This window comes from Poecilia reticulata, chromosome 8 (assembly GCF_904066995.2).
Source record: "Poecilia reticulata chromosome 8, P_reticulata-male-v2, whole genome shotgun sequence".
NCBI lineage: Eukaryota > Metazoa > Chordata > Actinopteri > Cyprinodontiformes > Poeciliidae > Poecilia > Poecilia reticulata.
The window spans coordinates 15,021,187-15,042,545 of record NC_088837.1 but is presented as its reverse complement, the minus strand read 5'-3'; the positions used below and the strand labels follow the sequence as shown (position 1 = coordinate 15,042,545).

The 21,359-nt window shown below is 38.2% G+C and overlaps 2 protein-coding genes and 1 long non-coding RNA gene across 5 annotated transcripts in view; all 3 read left to right on the top strand.

Moving 5' to 3' along the window:
* The first annotated feature begins 3,896 nt into the window (after positions 1-3,896).
* The window catches only part of LOC103468887 (ras-related protein Rab-26), a 49,420-nt gene continuing 31,957 nt past the window's right edge, over positions 3,897-21,359 (top strand). The window contains exons 1-2 of one of the 2 annotated variants that reach the window (XM_081610045.1): positions 3,897-4,457; positions 17,793-17,903. In XM_081610045.1, coding sequence (XP_081466171.1) covers positions 4,272-4,457; positions 17,793-17,903 — 297 coding nt within the window. In that variant the 5' untranslated portion in view covers positions 3,897-4,271. Of the gene's footprint in view, positions 4,480-17,792; positions 17,904-21,359 lie in introns of both variants that reach the window. The other variant, XM_081610046.1, reaches the window with a different exon arrangement.
* LOC145552559 (uncharacterized) lies at positions 4,660-10,008 on the top strand. Its single transcript, XR_014088647.1, has 3 exons — positions 4,660-9,245; positions 9,556-9,627; positions 9,935-10,008. It is a non-coding gene; the product is annotated as an uncharacterized LOC145552559 (long non-coding RNA).
* On the top strand, positions 10,139-13,066 carry LOC145552687 (uncharacterized). 2 transcript variants are annotated; one of them, XR_014088818.1, is made up of 7 exons: positions 10,139-10,389; positions 10,687-10,758; positions 11,068-11,139; positions 11,450-11,521; positions 11,831-11,902; positions 12,213-12,665; positions 12,976-13,066. XR_014088818.1 is itself a non-coding variant. In XM_081610471.1 (6 exons), exons 1-6 carry the CDS (start codon positions 10,291-10,293, stop codon positions 12,315-12,317), a joined length of 492 nt encoding a protein of 163 aa, XP_081466597.1. In that variant the 5' UTR covers positions 10,139-10,290; the 3' UTR covers positions 12,318-12,913. The 2 variants fall into 2 exon arrangements, 1 of the variants encoding a protein (XP_081466597.1); XM_081610471.1 differs by lacking the exon at positions 12,976-13,066 and having other exon boundaries at positions 12,213-12,913.

The following is a 21,359-nucleotide window of genomic DNA, read 5'->3' as shown; positions in this document are numbered from 1 at the left end:
GAGGAGTCTGAAACATGGAGCAGATATTGGGTTGAAATTGAGCTCCTGGTTGTAATTATTACCCATGTGGACTTTTTCCACTCTGGTAACCTGGCTCCCACTTTTATGTTTGGATCCTTTAAAAGGCCCGTTGAGGCGTGTCCACATTATTTTCAACACATTGGAATAAATTTGCTATTGCTCCCTGATGCATAACTAATATGCACCCCTCTTGAATAATTACGGCTAAAATGAAAAATAAGAAATGAATAAATAAATCATCAGACATTTTCAATTGGAAATTGCAGGTGTGACACTTGGATGCGGAGATGATATCTTTTAAAGGCAATATTAAATAGTGTCACTTGTTTTCATGATCCAGAGAAAAAGAATAAAATTTTAAATGATGACAGATTTGAAGCCCTGGCTTTGACATTGTTACTTTTACACACTGGTTCAACAAGAAACTAAGAATAAAAATCTTGCCAAGGCAATTCCAAGCAACTATAAAAGTATAAGCCAATACTTTGCAAGAGTTGTTAACTAGGACACAGAGCGATTATGTTTCTTTGGCTTTATAGTATTTTTACAGAAAAATGTCATAACCTAAAGAGATTCAACAATGTTTAACATCGAATCTAAGTCTGTAACGTAAAAGGTTTATTTTTTATTAAGTGATAATATTAATTGATATAATTAAAAGTTAATAGATTTCAGTAACTCAATTCACCAAATATAACATGTTGTATGGATTATTTACATACAGATTGGTGTATGTATTTAGGTCTTTATTTCTGTTCATTTTGACCATTTTCCTTAAGCTAATGAAACAATAATATTTAAGATTAGAATATTACATTAGACCAATGAAAAAACAAAAAACCATTTCCAGTACAGAAATATGGGCTTCGCAATATGTTCAATACTTCCTCAACGATTGTTATTTTCAAAAGGTACTTCGAATTTTGACAAATGGGCCTCGTTGAATTGCATATTCTGATTTATTGAATATGACTGTAGAACATAATGTGTGAAACACAGTGTAATTTGATATCAAGAGATACTATGTGATATAAAATAACACAAGCAGTATGATATACTATGAGTTGATATGGTATTGGTCAACATGATATGATAAAATTCAATGCTAATGTCACATCCCCAAATGTAGGGACGCATGTGTTTCTAAAATACTTATGTTTTAGAAACACATGAGGTTCACCATCATTTCCCATTATGTTGGTGTAAACAAAAATGTTTATTGTGGCCCAGCAAAACCAAATGCTGATCTATTCATTCTGCCATCATTTTGTTAAACTGCTAGACCTTTGACCTTTACTACGCTGATCTAGCTCAACATTTCTACGCTATTCAAACTTTTAGAAATACAAATATTTAGAAATATGGAGCTTCTTTAAGAAAAACAATTCTCACATTTATACTTATTTAACTCCTATTTGTAAATCTAACATTTATGAATCTGATACAATAAGCTTATTTTACCCTAAAGTCTTTTTATCTAAAAGTCTGTTTAAAAGACTGTAAGCATCTCTTTTCTCTCTCTCTCTCTGTCTCTCTCAAAGCTGCTCTGTGCTTTTCTCTTGGAGACGCCTCAGTGAGTGAATGTGTGCCTGGCAGTGCCAGTCTGCTGTTGGTTGCTCTCGCCAAGGCCTGACAAACAGGGGTGAAGCCTGGCAGGATGCCCCCTGGTGCCCCCGCCTCCCCACACGCTACGGTCGGTCCAAAGGCAGCTGAAAAAGGGGGACGCCAAGAGATCAACAGTTGCTCTGACTTTGGTTGAGCGACTGGCCAGGCTGCTGCACACCAGCCAGTGCACACTTGGGGCACCTGACCCTGGGTAAACTGACAAATGCCTTTGCTTTGGGTGTGCCTGCAGAGTGCTATGACCCCAAGGCCCTGATGACCTTTCTGTATCGGGTCTCCACATGCAGCCACATTACAGCCAAGCTCTGTCTACCTTATTTTTAAAAGTCACAATACTGAATTACTGTTACACTTAAGCTACTCTTTTGTGATTGCTTGAGTTGGCATAATGTGATCTAAAGTGTCTCTAAGGATGCTTGTGTTACAGCTATTATGTGGAAGTGTTTGGATGCCTGCTTGACTTTTGTTTCACAGTTTATAGCACTTCAGAGACTTCTTTATTATATTTGCCGTTTTATTAGTTTTAGCAGAGCTACCACACCAACCTTATGTAATTCCTCTGAACTGGCTCTGCAGTTTACATTCGCACACCTGTTTATGGTTTTATGTCGCCACGTATTTCAATAGAGACCTTTAAAAGTACATAAAAGCAGATGGCACACTGAATATATGTCACAACCTTCCAACGTACAGCACGGCCACTACGTATGGTTAACTCATTTCTGCAAGGCTTTTCATTTCCCTGAAACCAGGAATGGATTCCAGTGACCCTTTCCTATATTCCCTCCAAAATGCCCAGCTGTTGCTTCAGTGGACAGCTGCTTTGGGGGCAGAACAAATCTCAGCTGTCGACGGGGAGCTGTGCGTGGGGGTTGGTGGAGCCTGAGGTTTGGATTCTCTTAAAACCAATGACACTTCGCTCTTCGGCTCTGCATGGCGTTGGGTGGAGTGTGGTGAAATGCTGACAGCCAGCAGATTTGGAGACGGAATGCTCTGTATGTTTGGGGCCAAGCCACTCGGTACGTCTGAACTGTGCGCTAGAAGGGATATTTAAGAAAAAGTTCAACTTCATCTTGTTGGTAATTAAACTCATAATAAGCAGAGGAATAGCCACCGCGCTTAAGTTTTAGAGTATTCTAATATGCAGTAGGAATCAGCTGAAGTACTCCAACTGAGAGCAAATTAAGCTCAACAGAAACAAAAAAAAAACACTGGTTTTTGTTTCATACCATTAAACCTTCATGTAACTTTTTAACCTGTGATTTTCCACATCTTAATGGCCCTCAAATTCACAGTGCTGTGCACAAATAATAAATTTTCACACACTTTAAAATGTTACAATCACAAACTTATGTATATATTACTGGGAATTTATTTATGTGACAGACAAAAACAAAGTAGAAAAATTACTTTTTTGTTTTAACTTTTATGAAAAAAAATAAAAATCTGAAGTTTGACTCACCCTTGATGCCCCTAAATGAAATAAAGTACAAGTCGTCTAAACTTTTCAGTTGTGTTTGTAATATAAGGTAAAACACTTTAAGGGGTGTGAATACTTACAAAACAGTTTTTTTAGGTTGGTGTCTATCTAAAGTTCTCATTGGGCGAGAGGCAGGATTCACCCTAAACAAGTCGCCAGTCCATCTCAGGTGTGTAAATTTGATTTTTCTATTTTACATTAGTGTAGCACCCTCTTGTGGCGCTGTCCTGAAATCGCAGGTAAAGCACGCTCTACAGGTGGCAAATGTGTTTCAAATGTTTTTCCAGAACACATTTTTTTCAGTTTTTTTAAATAACGACGGTCATTCTTCTAACTAGCCACCTTCATTGTTTTATTCCAAAATAAAACAATGAACGGCCAAAGGCAATGTTAACCACAGGTTGTTTAAAGCCAAAATAAATTAAAAAAAACTGTTTTCGTTGCCCAAAAATATGACTGCAAGCAAATACAGATTTTAACTTATACATTTCTAAATTTATACGTCTAAATGTGGGATTTCACGACGTTTAGCAAAATAATGGTTTACAAGATTGATTTTGTTTTTTGTAGATTTTACTCTTCATAAAATCTGGATGTAAGTAAAGAAAGGCTTTCAGCACCAAGGACAGTGTCGCCCTGTTTTCATCATCAATCTTTCAATATGTTTGTTTCTTGTACGTTAATCCCATCTTTTCTGTCCAAATCGCCACCTCTCTTAAGTCTAAGCGTGTTTTGCGAGTTTCTGCCGCTTGCTTCAAATCAGTAGTTGTAAGTTTTGATCTCCCGTGAAGGTGGAGTTTTCTACTGCATCACACGCACTTGATGCTGCCGCCGCTCTCAGCGCCGAGGCTGTTGTCCTGAAACCAGAAGGACATCAGGAGCAGGAAGCTGCAGAAAGACGCAGCCAGCAGCGTTTTGCGACATTTTCACTCTTACTTTGAAAAGCAGCGAACTGCCAAGAAAGATGCGTTCAACGCACAGGTGAAAGAACAGCGAACTTCTGCACAGCTGCAACTTTCTTTTAATCCCATTTCTCGTGGATTTGGTTGATGTTTTCTTTGAGGTTGTAGTTTGAAATAACCGAGAGAGAGAGACACCGCAGTTGTTGAAATCTTATTTTTGGGGGAGGGAGGTGGGGGGTAAAGCGATGTCTCGCAAGAAGGCAGCCAAAGGCAAAGCCCCTAACAGCAGCCCGTCAGCTGGCAGCCCAGGCGGGAAAGGCGTCGGGAAAGCTGCGAGGAGCAGCCCGAGCATTGTTCAGATGAACGGCGTGGTGCATCCCAGCAGACCCTCCATCAGCAGCAGCAACGAGTTTTATGACATCGCTTTCAAGGTGAGGTAAACCAGCAGCGCAGGTGAGGTTTACTTTATGTCAGCCAGTTAGATGAAAACAATGTTATAAAGAAAAAGGGCGAGGGGCGATTTGATCGTATCACTTTTATACAGCAGATGTACACTTTTTTTTCATGCTGCAGATGACACGACATTGCATGCAGGTGTGTGTGTGTGGGGGGGGGCGGGGGGGGGGCGTGTGTGTGTGTGTGTGTGTGTGTGTGTGTGTGTGTGTTGGCACAGGTGAATTAACAGGACATTTCGCCTGTATACACGCAACACTAACGGGACATTTTGAATTAGTGGGACAGTGCCGATGTCCTCATAATTCTTGCAACGTAAAAATGATTGGAGGGGGTTTTAATGGATGCCAAAGGGTTAAATTCCAAAAATCAGGCAAAGTCCCAATAATTCACATTTACATGACATTTGTGTATAACCTGTGTATCGATATGGCGCCCCGGGTGGTAACTTTGGGTATTGCACTTGCTCATGAATAATTCACACATGTGTATTTTTTTAGACACGCTGATTGGCTAGCACATGGGAGTCCCTGTAATGAAGGTTTTTGTGGGGAAAATGTGTGTTAGATAACAATTCTCCTTAAAATATGCTACTTTATTGAATGCAAATCTGGCTAAATTAAAACACTGATTATTTTAGAGGTACTAAATCTGTAGCTTGCTGTTGGGTGATTCATTTCAGCAAAGTTAATCTTTAATCTATGGTTTTATAGTATACTGAAGGATGTAAGAGGATTAATAATATCGAGACTAAAAATGTCAGTGGCCTAATAATATGGTATTACTGACCATAGCATATTTTTGCATAGTAAATTAAATGTTGAATGATTAAAAGATAGCTGTTAATAAATATTGGGAGATTGGAAGATAATTATCACATGCAAATGTAATTGTTTAGGTGTAGGGACAAACCTTACCCAACTAAATCCTAATCTACAGTGATGCAACTCACTAGAGGTTGGAGATTTGATGAGAAAATTTTAATTTTACTAAGAAGAGACTTAGACTTGTCAGAGGTTGTGTGAACATTTCTGGATAACACCTTTTTATCCATATATACAGTGAATCTGGAAAGTATTCACAACGTTTCACTTTTTTCATGTTTGGTTGTTATAACTTTTTTCCAAATTGTATTAATCCCTTTCCTCAAGATTGATAACACAAATGTCCTATTATGACACGATGTGTGAAAAAGTGTGTGATTTTTGCAAACTAACTAAAAACAGAATTACTAACAAATTACATTTAAATACATAAGTATTCACAGCCTTTATCATGAAGCTCAAAATAGAGCTATTTTTACTGATAATTGCAGAGATTAAGTTCTACAACTTAAATAGAGTCCACTTGTAATGAATTCTGTTAATTTGATTAGATCTGGAAAGGCACACACCTGTCTTTATAAAGTCCCAAAATGGACAATGTTTGTATGCAAACACCAAGCATGAAATCAAATACATTGTCTGTAGACCTCAGAGACAGCATTGTTTTGAGGCAAACATCTGGGGAAGGATATTAAAAATTATGTTGCTTTGAAGTCCCCAATGAGCTCAGTGGCCTCCTTCATTCATAAATGGAATCAGTTTGGAACAACTAGGGCTCTCTATAGAGCTTGTTGGTTGTCTAAATTGAGTGATCAGGAGATAAGGGCCTTAGTCAGGAAGGTAACCAATGTTCCTCTTTTGATAGAGGAGAACCAAGAATCTGACCCCTGGCTACAGAAGCTGGCTCTTGGGATGTGGAATGTCACCTCTTTGGTGGGGAAGAAGCCTGAGCAGGTGTGCAAGGTTGAGAGGTTCATCTTGAAATAGTCTGTCTTACCTGCTTATTGCCATGGAGTTGGAATTGATGATGCCATCATACACCTGCTTTATCAAACCCACTGTCATCTGGACAAAGCAGGCAGCACTTTGATGATCATGTTCTTTGATTTCTCAAGTGCATTTAACACAATTCAGCCTGATCTGCTCTGTGAGAAACTCCAGAAGACACAGATGGAGCCCCAACAATCAACTGGATCTATGACTACCTCACAAACAGACCACAGTTTGTGAGACTGAAGGACTGTGTGTCTAACCAGGTGGTCAGCAACACAGGAGCTCCACAGGGCACTGTACTCTCACCATTCCTTTTCACTCAGTACACGTCATGCTTCCAGCATAAGTCTGACTTCTGTCACCTATGAAACTACTCGAATGACTCTGCAGTTGGGGGATGTATCAGAGATGGACAAGAGGCTGTGGCTGGGGATGACTGAAGATGATTATCCACAAAGGGATTTTGCATAAAATCAAAAAAGATGTTTTAGACAATGCTGACCATCCCATTATTTCAAATCCGAATCTCTTCAGCCAGATGTTTCTTCAGATTGGTTGTAAAACGGACTGCTACAGGAGATCTTTCTTGGCCACAATCTATCATAACTCCTTAATTAGTTACATCAACATTTAATTTCCTTTTGAATAAGCAAACTATTTTTAAATTTAATTGAATAAAGACCCAATGAGATCAAGATATACACCAGAGGTCACTAATAGGCGGACCCTGGTCTGCATCTAGACTAAAATTATGTCTTATGCAAACCCAAAACTGAACCAAAACAAAAATAGCAACCTAAAATCTTGTTGAGCACTGTCTGATTTACTGGCACAGCTTTTACAATCTAAGCAGATTTATCCCTGAAGGAACAATCTGTAAGGACTGATCCTTACACGTTCTGGCTCCAAAGGGCTACTATTCTCAAAGCTTTCACAGCTCTGAGGTAAGTAGCCCTGCAAATCTTAATTATATTTGGTTCCACACACAACTGTGAGCCAGCTTTCTCCACAATGAATATTATAAAAACCAAATATTGTTCCTGGCTCACCAATGAGCACATCCACACATGCATGAGACTGGTTCTGACATCATTCTAGCACAGGTTAAAATTCTGGCATGACAAGCAAGCACTCACTTCTGTCACTGAAAGCAAAATAAGTGATCTAAGTCTAAAAATGTTCAGTTATAAAATATGTTCATTTTTAAATAGTTTAAGTCCAGATGGTAAACAAAAATATAAATCAAGCTTTCTTCTATTAGTTTTTTTCTGAGGTCATTCACTTGTGAACATGCAGTTTTCTTGTTTTACTTAGGTTCTTCTTTTGACTTGACATCCTACTTTTACTCAGTGAATGAGAGAACATCAAACATGAGAAATCAGACATACATATTCAGCTCCCTGTTTCATGACAATAAATATTGTCAAAAAGTACTTGAATATGACAGAATCCATTCAATTTGAAAAGCAAATCAAGGCATACAGACACTGAAAAAACTGCCCAGCTACTAAATTTTAAGTTGTATATATTTTATTTTTCTCTTCAGACCTTGGCATTATGAAATATTGCTAAGATATCATGAATTGAATACCCCTGATATACACAATTGCACATACTATATAACTTTGGTCACTATGGAAATGACACCTGTAATAATTTTGGAAATCACTTTCATAAAGGTCTACGGTAGTGGATAAATAATAAATCTATCACAAAACCTAGTGAATGATTTGTTCATCAAAGAACACCTAATTGGAGAGAGGAAAAGGGGTGGAGCTTTAACCCCTCCCCCTCTGTCATTTTCCTCCCAAGACTGATGTTGCGCTCTCTGTGAGGAATGAACAATTCTGCGCTGCAACTTGGACGGATGTGGAGAAGTATGTAGGTAAGTCTTTCTTAAAGTAATTTGAACACAAGCAAGGTTGGCAAAGTTTTACTGATATTTGCAATGTGACCGACATATATTTTCATGCAGCACTTCCTAATTAAGGCACCGCTAATGAGCAAAAGCTAGCTTGTGTTGAGAACAGGTGACCACTTAGAACAAGGTTTAAACACGCCATGTGTTAAATGGAATGACCATTTAAAAACAGGAATTAGAATGTTACATTTGTCTTAAAATTGAGTCAATGCCAACTAGAAACAAAAATGGCAACATGGGCTAATGGCTGCTCACTTCAGTTATGATGTTAGCATGTGCAGCTAACCTTGTTTACTGTTTTACATATTCATTTTATAAATGTTCAAGAATAATTTCATTATAGAACACAATAATTCACAGTGCATAGCTCATAATCCATATCTCTTTTTTGCAATTTATGGTGCAGTTAATGTAAAAATAAATAAATAAATATTACCAGAAGTTTTTTCATAAGAAAGTTTAAATAGCCAGATCATTCAACAGTTTCACATGGTGTGATTTAAACCTTTTTTGATGTTTTCCTTATTAACTAGTGCTTTCAAAATATTTTGTAGGCTATTTTGTTGGGTAAGTTAAACAAATATGAAAATATGAAACCAGCTGCAACTGAGGTTAAGAGAAGTGCAGTCCTATGTTAATTTCCACGATTGTTTTAAGAACACTTTTGGAGCTATTTATTCTTTATTTTCCTTATTCATTGAACTGTTTGCCATCTACTCCTAAGGTGTGTGCTTGACACAGTCCCAGCAATGGTTATTCCTGACAAGGCACAGAATTCCTAAGACTGTGCATAGATAACCCGAAGAGTAATATTGTTTTCTATCACGAGGGCCTTGCTAAAAATACTTTGGCCAATTGGATTACCTAGCATTGCCTTAGCTCTGTATATAGTGTTAATCTATCTTGAAGTTAATATTAAATGAATCTTAATGATTCGTTTGGTGTCTTCTCCACAGGTTTCTGCTCACTGTGACAAAACTGCAGGTGAAGAACCGATGGGATCACTGTCCTTATCTCTTGAAACACAGGTGAACAGCTGTCTGACTTGGAAATATTTGTAATTTATCTGACAGGTATTTTAGTGGACATGGGTTTTTGAGAGAGTAGACACAGTCCCAGCAATGCTTATTCCTGTCAGGGCACAGCATTATGAGGACTGTGTATAGATGACCCGAAGAGTAATATTGTTGGCAATCACTAGGACCATGCTTAAAATACTATTGCCAAACAACTTTCCTAGCTTTACCATAGCTCTTTATACAGTTTCTCTCTATAGTGTTCTAACGTAAAGACAATATTAAATTAATCTTAATGACTCAATTGCTGTCTTCTCCACAGGTTTTGGCTCACCCTGACAGAACTGTAGGTGATGAACCGATGGGATCACTATCCTCATCTCTTGAACCACAGGTGAACAGCTGTCCGACTTGGAAATCTTTGTAAATTTTCTAACAGGCATTTTAATGGACATGTGTTTCTGAGAGAGTAGACACAGTCCCAGCAATGCTTGTTCCTGTCAAGGGACAGCATTATGAGGACTGTGTATAGATGACACATAGAGTAATATTGTTGGCAATCACTAGGACCTTGCTTAAAATATTATTGCCAAACAACTTTCCTAGCTTTCCATAGCTCTATTGAGTGTTATTCGATAGTGTTCTACCTTGGTGTTAATTTTAAATGAATCTTAATAACCCGTTTGCTGTCTTTTCCACAGGTTTCTGCTCACCCTGACAGAACTGTAGGTGATGATCCGATGGGATCACTGTCCTCATCTCTTGAACAACAGGTGAACAGCTGTCCGACTTGGAAATCTTTGTAATTTGTCTGACAGGTCTTTTAGTAGACATGGGGTTTTTGAGAGTGTAGACACAGTCCCAGCAATGCTTGTTCCTGTCAAGGGACAGCATTATGAGGACTGTGTATAGATGACCCGAAGAGTAATATTGTTGGCAATCAATAGGACCTTGCTTAAAATACTATTGCCAAACAACTTTCCTAGCTTTACCATAGATCTTTATACATTGTCTCTCTATAGTGTTCTAACGTGAAGTCAATATTAAATTAATCTTAATGACTCAATTGCTGTCTTCTCCACATGTTTCTGCTCACCCTGACAGAACTGTAGGTGATGAACCAATGGGATCACTGTCCTCATCTCTTGAACCACAGGTGAACAGCTGTCCGACTTGGAAATCTTTGTAATTTGTCTGACAGGTATTTTAGTACACATGGGTTTTTGAGAGTGTAGACACAGTCCCAGCAATGCTTATTCCTGTCAGGGGACAGCATTATGAGGACTGTGTATAGCTGACCCGAAGAGTAATATTGTTGGCAATCACTAGGACCATGCTTAAAATACTATTGCCAAACAAATTGCCTAGCTTTACCATACCTCTTTCTATAGTGTTGTAACTTGAAGTCAATATTAAATTAATCTTAATGACTCGTTTGCTGTCTTCTCCACAGGTTTCTGCTCATCCTGACAAAACTGTAGGTGAAGAAACGTTGGGATCACTATCCTCGCCTCTTGAACCACAGGTGAACAGCTGTCCGACTTGGAAATCTTTGTAAATTTTCTGACAGGCATTTTAGTGGACATGTGTTTCTGAGAGAGTAGACACAGTCCCAGCAATGCTTAATCCTTTCAGGGGAGAGCATTATGAGGACTGTGTATAGATGACCCGAAGAGTAATATTGTTGGCAATCACTAGGACCTTGCTTAAAATACTATTGCCAAACAACTTTCCTAGTTTTCCATAGCTCTATTGCCAGTGTTACTCAATAGTGTTCTACCCAGGTGTTAATTTTAAATTAATCTTAATGACTCGTTTCCTGTCTTCTCCACAGTTTTCTGCTCAAGCTGACAGAACTGTAGGTGATGAACCGATGGGATCACTGTCCTCATCTCTTGAACTACAGGTGAACAGCTGTCCGACTTGAAAATATTTGTAATTTGTCTGACAGGTATTTTAGTGGACATGGGTTTTTGAGAGTGTAGACACAGTCCCAGCAATGCTTGTTCCTGTGAAGGGACAGCATTATGAGGACTGTGTATAGATGACCTTAAGAGTAATATTGTTGGCAATCACTAGGACCTTGCTTAAAATTCTATTGCCAAACAACTTATCTAGCTTTACCATAGCTCTTTATACAGTGCCTCTCTATAGTGTTCTATCGTGAAGTCAATATTAAATTAATCTTAATGACTCAATTGCTGTCTTCTCCACAGGTTTCTGCTCACCCTGACAGAACTGTAGGTGATGAACCAATGGGATCACTGTCCTCATCTCTTGAACCACAGGTGAACAGCTGTCCGACTTGGAAATCTTTGTAAATTTTCTGACAGGCATTTTAGTGGACATGTGTTTCTGAGAGAGTAGACATAGTCCCAGCAATGCTTCTTCCTGTCAAGGGACAGCATTATGAGGACTGTGTATAGATGACCCATAGAGTAATATTGTTGGCAATCACTAGGACCTTGCTTAAAATACTATTGCCAAACAACTTTCCTAGCTTTCCATAGCTCTATTGACAGTGTTTTTCGATAGTGTTCTACCTTGGTGTTAATTTTAAATGAATCTTAATGACTCGTTTGCTGTCTTCTCCACAGTTTTCTGCTCACCCTGACAAAACTGTAGATGAACAACCGATGGGATCACTATCCTTGTTTCATGAACCACAGGTGAACAGCTGTCCGACTTGGAAATCTTTGTAATTTGTCTGACAGGTATTTTAGTGGACATGGGTTTTAGAGAGAGTAGACACAGTCCCAGTAATGTTTATTCCTGTCAGGGGACAGCATAATGAGGACTGTGTATAGATGACCCATAGAGTAATATTGTTGTCAATCAATAGGACCTTGCTTAAAATACTATTGCCAAACAACTTGCCTAGCTTTACATTAGCTCTTCATACAGTGTCTCTCTATAGTGTTCTAACTTGAAGTCAATATTAAATTAATCTGAATGACTCGTTTGCTGTCTTCTCCACAGGTTTCTGCTCATCCTAACAAAACTGTCGGTGAAGAACCAATGGGATCACTATCCTCGTCTCTTGAACCACAGGTGAACAGCTGTCTGACTTGGAAATCTTTGTAATTTGTCTGACAGGTATTTTAGTGGACATGGATTTTTGAGAGAGTAGACACAGTCCCAGCAATGCTTGTTCCTGTCAGGGGACAGCATAATGAGGACTGTGTATAGCTGACCCGAAGAGTAATATTGTTGGCAATCACTAGCACCTGGCTTAAAATGCTATTGCCAAACAACTTTCCTAGCTTTCCATAGCTCTATTGACAGTGTTTTTCGATAGTGTTCTACCTTGGTGTTAATTTTAAATGAATCTTAATGACTCGTTTGCTGTCTTCTCCACAGTTTTCTGCTCACCCTGACAAAACTGTAGATGAACAACCGATGGGATCACTATCCTTGTTTCATGAACCACAGGTGAACAGCTGTCCGACTTGGAAATCTTTGTAATTTGTCTGACAGGTATTTTAGTGGACATGGGTTTTAGAGAGAGTAGACACAGTCCCAGTAATGTTTATTCCTGTCAGGGGACAGCATAATGAGGACTGTGTATAGATGACCCATAGAGTAATATTGTTGTCAATCAATAGGACCTTGCTTAAAATACTATTGCCAAACAACTTGCCTAGCTTTACATTAGCTCTTCATACAGTGTCTCTCTATAGTGTTCTAACTTGAAGTCAATATTAAATTAATCTGAATGACTCGTTTGCTGTCCTCTCCACAGGTTTCTGCTCATCCTAACAAAAGTGTAGGTGAAGAACCAATGAGATCACTATCCTTGTCTCTTGAACCACAGGTGAACAGCTGTCTGACTTGGAAATCTTTGTAATTTGTCTGACAGGTATTTTAGTGGACATGGATTTTTGAGAGAGTAGACACAGTCCCAGCAATGCTTGTTCCTGTCAGGGGACAGCATAATGAGGACTGTGTATAGCTGACCCGAAGAGTAATATTGTTGGCAATCACTAGCACCTGGCTTAAAATGCTATTGCCAAACAACTTTCCTAGCTTTCCATAGCTCTATTGACAGTGTTTTTCGATAGTGTTCTACCTTGGTGTTAATTTTAAATGAATCTTAATGACTCGTTTGCTGTCTTCTCCACAGTTTTCTGCTCACCCTGACAAAACTGTAGATGAACAACCGATGGGATCACTATCCTTGTTTCATGAACCACAGGTGAACAGCTGTCCGACTTGGAAATCTTTGTAATTTGTCTGACAGGTATTTTAGTGGACATGGGTTTTAGAGAGAGTAGACACAGTCCCAGTAATGTTTATTCCTGTCAGGGGACAGCATAATGAGGACTGTGTATAGATGACCCATAGAGTAATATTGTTGTCAATCAATAGGACCTTGCTTAAATACTATTGCCAAACAACTTGCCTAGCTTTACATTAGCTCTTCATACTGTGTCTCTCTATAGTGTTCTAACTTGAAGTCAATATTAAATTAATCTGAATGACTCGTTTGCTGTCTTCTCCACAGGTTTCTGCTCATCCTAACAAAACTGTCGGTGAAGAACCAATGGGATCACTATCCTCGTCTCTTGAACCACAGGTGAACAGCTGTCTGACTTGGAAATCTTTGTAATTTGTCTGACAGGTATTTTAGTGGACATGGGTTTTTGAAAGTGTAGACACAGTCCCAGCAATGCTTGTTCCTGTCAGGGGACAGCGTAATGAGGACTGTGTATAGCTGACCCGAAGAGTAATATTGTTGGCAATCACTAGCACCTTGCTTAAAATGCTATTGCCAAACAACTTATCTAGCTTTCCCATAGCTCTATATACAGTGTTACTCAATAGTGTTGTACCTTGGTGTTAATTTTAAATGAATCTTGATGACTCGTTTGCTGTCTTTTCCACAGGTTTCTGCTCACCCTGACAAAACTGTAGGTGATGATCCGATGGGATCACTGTCCTCATCTCTTGTACCACAGGTGAACAGCTGTCCGACTTGGAAATCTTTGTAATTTGTCTGACAGGTATTTTAGTGGACATGGGTTTTTGAGAGTGTAGACACAGTCCCAGCAATGTTTATTCCTGTCAGGGGACAACATTATGAGGACTGTGTATAGATGACCCATAGAGTAATATTGTTGTCAATCAATAGGACCTTGCTTAAAATACTATTGCCAAACAACTTGCCTAGCTTTACATTAGCTCTTTATACAGTGTCTCTCTATAGTGTTCTAACTTGAAGTGAATATTATATTAATCTTAATGACTCGTTTGCTGTCTTCTCCACAGTTTTCTGCTCATCCTAACAAAACTGTCGGTGAAGAACCAATGGGATCACTATCCTCGTCTCTGGAACCACAGGTGAACACCTGTCTGACTTTGAAATCTTTGTAATTTGTATGACAGGTATTTTAGTGGACATGGGTTTTTGAAAGTGTAGACACAGTCCCAGCAATGCTTCTTCCTGTCAGGGGACAGCATAATGAGGACTGTGTATAGCTGACCCGAAGAGTAATATTGTTGGCAATCACTAGCACCTTGCTTAAAATGCTATTGCCAAACAACTTATCTAGCTTTCCCATAGCTCTATATACAGTGTTACTCAATAGTGTTCAGTAACAGACTCCTACATATGATTTATATTTTAAAAAGTAAAATTGTCTCTCTTGTTTGTAGATTATCCTGAAAAGGACCATCCTCAGAGAAATCTAAAACGTCCCTGGTCTCCTACAGAAATTGCAGCAGTGTTGAAATATTTTCAGAAATACATTGACACTGGGAAGCTGGCAAGTTTTGTTGAAATTCAACAGTGTCAACAGACAGAACATCCTGCTTTAATAAACCGCTCAATTCAGAACATAAGACTTTGTTAGAAATTATGGTGTGTCCAATAGAAAAAGTAAAAATGTCAGATAAATCTTGAGCCAAGATGTTCTAAACAAAATCTTAAGAACTTTCAAGCATTCTGTTGTTTTAAAAAATAAAAACCCAGAAGTTCAACTCTTAGGTGAGTATAAACGGCTCATTGTATTAGAGAGTATGTACTGTTAAAAGTAACATTTAAAGGAAAAGGCATTTTGTTTTTAACCTTTACCTTTTTTTTGTTTTGTTTGCTTGTTTATTTTTGGAGTAGTTTTCTATAATGTGCTCTGATTTCTAAGTTGGTCCAAGATGGATGTTGAAGAGACTCAACAAAACTTGAACTCTTAATCATTTTCAAAGTAATTCAGAGAATTGATTTTCAGGTTGTTGAAAAAGGTAAAATTGTTCTAGTAATATGTTTTCTTAAAGGTATCACAATTAATTTTTTGTTTTCTTTTGTTAAGTTGGGCTTCACCTTTAGTTGAAATGAGGCACAATGCTTTGTAGAGCATTGTACCTTAATTTGAAAGGGCTTCAGGATTAATATTTGAGTAGAATAGTATTCTTAAAACCTGCTTCAAAGAGAGATTTGTTTGCTTCTCAATCTGTTTAAGTAAGATTTTTGTTTTGTTTGGGTCATGTGTATTGTGTGGTATCTAGAAGAACTTGGGTTTAACTTCATTATTGACTAAAGTCAAACTGTTTTGAAAAACTAAGCTTGATAGGATCCTGTGTTTTGGTTTGCTCCAAAAAATAAAAATTGCAAAAGACAATGTCGTTTGTTTATTCCATAATACATTTTAATTTGTATAGGTCTAAACATTACCCTATAGGTAATGAACAAGCACTATATTGCTGACCATATTTCTATTTGATCATTATTTTTTTCATATTTTGACTGAGATTTTTGTAGTCCGTGCCTGTGTTCATGACAAATGAACACTACCATTATTGCAGGGTGTGAATTAATCCATTTGATGCTCATTTGGGTACTTTAGTATGTTTTAGTGACATTCTTTGAAGTCTTATTTTAAATGTCCTTGCAATTCTCATTGGTACTTATAATGTATTGTTATGCAGGGGGTGTGGCTTATTTATCTAATTACCGATGTCCTGTTAATGTTGCATAAAGTCAGGTCATTATATTTAGAGTTGTGTAGTGTGTAAACACAATTTTAACTGAGATCTTTGTTGAGTGGCTCATTAAAGATTTTTTGACACATTCAGCCGGTCTGTAGAGCAAGTGGAAAGGGGTGCTCCCATAATTCACCACTGTGACTGGTTCGGAAAAATTGTCCTTACAATTCACCGGGACCTGTATAGGTGTGTGTGTGTGTGTGTGTGTGTGTGTGTGTGTGTGTGTGTGTGTGTGTGTGTGTGTGTGTGTGTGTGTGTGTGTGTGTGTGTGTGTGTGTGTGTGTGTGTGTGCACCTTTGCACACACACGAAGCAATTGTTGCATGGTTTCATGCTCGGAGAGGACGCTTGTGAGTGGAGAGCTGCCACTTCACAGAAACGCAAACAGATTCACACCCACGGGTTTTCATTGTGTGCCACCAAAACGCTTCAAGTCTACTTTATGTTTTTGAAGCGACTGTTTTGAAGCAAGTTTGTTGCTCTTTTCGCACTATATTACGACATTGCTATATATGAATCCACAGTTAATTAAACTTTTTCACACTCTGCCACAAACTTCAGTGCATTTGTAAGGGAGGTTTATGTGATAGACCAATATAAAGTTGTGACGCTTCTATTTTTAATCCAAGTACATTCTGAAAAGGCTGGGTTCAGTCCCATTGCATCCTTACCTTTGAGAACCTTCTTTCAATAAAATGTGATCTGCAGTTGAAATGCAGCTGCACATGATGCAGTCAGCACCATTATGTTATGATGTGTTCAGGCTGATGTGCAATGCTCTGCCATTTTGCATGTTGACCAGAACGTTAAACCATGGTCTCATCTCTCACTGAAGCACATTCTTCTGCATATTTACTGCGTCCACTAAATGGCTTATAGCAAATACCAATATGAGTTTTTGGCTTCATTTCAACAACCACTTTCTTCTTGTTACTCTTCAATAAAGGCCCAAATCTGTAACTGTCAGCAGATTCTGACACTTGTTCCAAGGCACTATAGTTTTCTGTGTTAGCATTGTAGCTTTTAGTCACTAATGAATCTTGTTGAATTCAAGTAATGATAATAAATAATAGAAAAAAAACCCAGAAGCATAAGAACTGGTACTGTAACTGTGCATCTGCTCAGTGACCCTGTTTCTCTGCTTCCTTTGTCTTTCGTCTCCTGTCTGCTTCCGCTCTGGACCCAGGAGCCACTTTTGATTTCCATATCTGGGTCCCAGAGTCCCTCAGCTAACCTGATAACTGTAATCACATAAAACATTTAATCCAATCACAGCTCTGAATGAAAACCATGTGTCTGTGACAAAGAAGCGCAGCAATGTATGTTTGTTCAGCATGCACGGACACACTTACAGGAAGGATGCAGGGTCATCCACTGTCCACAAACTCAGTCATGTGTGCACTCTTCACTGACCAAACACAGAAATACAGAGGGACTGCAGTCTTTTCACACCCCTACATAGGATTTTTATTTCCTTTTTTTCCCCTGGATGTACTAATTTATTAATAATCATGCGTTCAGTGTTTAGCACTACTCATCCCATCCTTCCAAATTGACTTTTCAGCTCATGTGTTTTATGCAGGTTATGCTTGTCGGTGACTCCGGAGTTGGGAAAACCTGCCTGCTGGTCCGTTTCAAAGACGGGGCTTTCCTTGCCGGCAGCTTCATCTCCACAGTGGGAATCGACTTTAGGGTGAGTTCGAATCAATGGGCTGAGAAAGCAATCACAAATTCCCCCACAAGCAGTGCATGTTCTTTCATATTTTTCATGTTTAGCGCTGTTAGTGAAACAGGGCCAGTCTCTAATAGGATTCTTATTAGAGCCATTCTGTGTCTTTAAGGCCCTAGAGCTTTGAGCATTTTCCTGCGTCAGAAGATAGATATTGATTTCTTAAATTAGTTTGACATGTTTTACTTTTTCAGCCTATCTGGGTGATTATGGTGTCTATCATGTACCAGTTTTGTGGACACTAATGGGCAGCAGGGAGAGAATGGGTCCACTTTTTTTAATGAGACTCGTAAAGAAATCAGTACGTCATAAATTTAATCCGGAAGCTTTTTTTAAAATTTTATTTGTTTGACATAAAGGCCAGGAAAAAAAAGGCAGATTTATTCACGTATAGACATCAATGACACACCTCAATAAATTAGTAATTCATTGAAAAGTTAAGCTATCAAATGTTATTCTGTTCAAAAAGTGAAACATTAGTTAGATTCTTTGATATATTGAAAGGAATATTTTTTGATGATTTTTGACTTCAGCTGAACTCAGTGCTTCCATACCCACCGCCTACAGACGTATCTATGATTTGTGTCAGAAGGGAATTGGACTGCAATGGTCCGGGGTCTTCTTTTCAGTGGAAAATAGGTTTTGTGCAATTCATTTCAAAACAAAGGTCCCAAAGTCTGGAGAAAGAGGAGAGAGCAGTAGAATTCAAGCTGCTTCAGGTTCAGCGGGACGTTTTTATATACAGTGACGATTTGAGGAACCACGTCACCTGCTGGTGTTTGTCCTCTGAGTTTTTGAACAAGTCCAAAGTCTGCACAGCCAGTAAAATTCAGAGCATTTCATGCTTCTGCTGAAAAGCCACGTGAAGGTTCAGTTTTTATTTTCCAGCATGATTTGGCACCTGTTGACACTGCCTAAAGTATACAGCACATACCTGCTTTTTTCAGCTACGATATCACTGTGATGTAAGCTTACCTGACTAAAACCATATGGAGAATCTGTGGGTTACTATCAAAAGGAAGCTTAGACAATGTAAAAGACCTATTAATGCAAGTTGGGATTCTTTACTATCTGAGCACAGACACAGGCTGATTGCCTCTGTGCCAAATCACTGATGCTGTAATTCATCCAAAAGACATTCAAAGTACAGGGCATATACTGCGCAGTACATACACAGTTTTCAGTGGACTCCTAATTTTGTTATTTTCTATGGGATTTGTTTAATATGCATTGTCTAATTCTTACAAACTTAGAATTTTAGTGGTTTTTGTTTTAATTATCAAAATTGACACAAATACATTCTTGAAATAGGTCACTAGTGTAGTGCATCTATTTAAAATATTGTTTCCTCCATTAGATTTCATTAATTAAGTAAATTAACTTTTCAGTGGTACTTTAATTTATTTTATAGAGGATTTTTCTGTCCCATAAAAACATATTGTGCAGTGTATCCCCCACATTATTCATAATGCCGTCTGAAAAGTCATTGGTCTGCAGGTTCATGACTTGGCCTCTGCGGACCTTGACCAATGTCTCTGAGCTCTTTTTGCAGACAGCAGAAATGTAAGAGATATTTGGGCAAAATGACTTCTGTTTTGAAAAATTTGCGAACATTTGCGTACATCGAAAAGCTGGTCTAGAGTGAAGGTTTTGTTACCACATTACTGCTGGTTTTAAAATTGTAAATATTTACGTCCACACATGCTACAATATACGATAGCAGTTTACAAATGGAAACCAAATAACTTTCTGTATGAAGAAACTTGCATCATGACAGGCTTAAAGTTTTAAGAAACACCTGCATCTTGTTGTTGCATTTTGTCCCGTCTTCTACTCAGTGGGGATAATCAGTCATTTGCCAACTTGGTTGATGGAGATTTCAGTTCCAGCTCGCCGCCACCACATGTCGAAATGTCTTTGGGCAAGATACTGAGCCCCATGTTGCCCACCAGTCTGTGAGTCCGTCTGTGAATGAGCGAATGTGATCGTAGCATAAAAACTGCCTGAATGGTTAAAAGACCGATGGAAGCCATAGAAATGCAAATTACTTTCCCTGAAGTGGTGTCATTTATTTGTTTACATCTATAAAACTGATTAGGAATTAAAATCTAATAAAACCAAACCCAAGATCTCCTGTTTCTAAACAAAACTAAGTTTCAACACTTCATTTTACTGTTAAATAAATTTGGATAGTTTCTCTATCAAGGTTTTATATGAAAATTTCATGCCTATGTTATTTTAAATAGAAAAATAACAAGCATTCAGATTCCTTTATTAACTTCATATTACGACCATCAGGATCATAAAAAATCTGGATTTTTTTTTTTACCCGCTGCTTTTTACACACAGCATTGAAACAGACACAGGGTGGCACAAAAGCACCAAGTTGTTTCCCAACTTCTATTCCATTTTTAAGACAAAATAAAAAATTTTGTGACACAACAAAGACTAATGCCATCACACACCAGTTTGGACCGTCATATTGTTTAATGTTAAGGATAACTATGTAGAAACTGTGTTTACAGGAGGTCATTTATCCTTGCTAAACTTCAAAATGCAAATATGCAATTCAAATTGATCTCCACAGGTAAGATATTGACTACAAAAAGCTACTTACCCTAACTGGCTTGCTGGAAGTTATTCAAAATTATTGGACTTTCTAAGCTGCCAGCATGAAAACTTTTCCACTTTGTGAAAATGTTGACTTAGGTTTTAATGTTTAGAAACGTATATATGATTCAAGGTCCTTCTACTCTCTTAAGGCACATTTGCCACCTGTTCCTGTTGAACTAAAGTATCTGATCCTTGTGTGGCCCTGTGTGTGGGCTGGATGTGTTTGTGGGTGGATGAGCAGTTGGTTTATTTACTTATGTAACACATGGCATAACAGTAGCACATTTAAGTCCATCTAAGGACACCAAAGACCTTCATCAGTTCTCTCTCTCTCTTCCTCTCTCTCTGTCTATAACATTTCCTGCTAATGGATGACAAATTACAAAGCTCTTTCTTACTGCTTACTCTGTTCTTTTGTATTTTTGGCTCATTATTTAATTGCAGTGTGGTACAGAGCTGCTCCACTCAAGGTTCCAGCTCTTTTATGCTCGTGTTTTTAATTTTTTCATGCAAGTGAAATAGAAATCACTAAATTCAAGAATTTTTGTATTTTTTTATATATATCTGTTCTCGTTTACGACATTCAGGTAAAACTTAACTGTTTGAAATACACAGATGCATTATAATTGCATACACGTAGCGTGTTAAAAGAAGTCAGTTTGCCTGATGAGTTCAGAAACCAGGACTTTTTTTAAGAAGCAGAATTTGGCTTTTGTTTCTTCTAATGGAGAGTCTGCAGAGATTGTGTGACAGGGTGTGATTGTTATTTTTAGGGATGACAGTTTTGATTGTCTTTGTTGCTTGGAA

Excerpts from the sequence above, each read along its gene's own strand:
- LOC145552687 (XM_081610471.1), top strand. The coding sequence starts at position 10,291 with ATGACTCAATTGCTGTCTTCTCCACATGTTTCTGCTCACCCTGACAGA. Across the intron at positions 10,759-11,067 it reads CCTCGCCTCTTGAACCACAG|TTTTCTGCTCAAGCTGACAG; the intron begins GTGAACAGCTGT and ends TCTTCTCCACAG. Across the intron at positions 11,140-11,449 it reads CCTCATCTCTTGAACTACAG|GTTTCTGCTCACCCTGACAG; the intron begins GTGAACAGCTGT and ends TCTTCTCCACAG.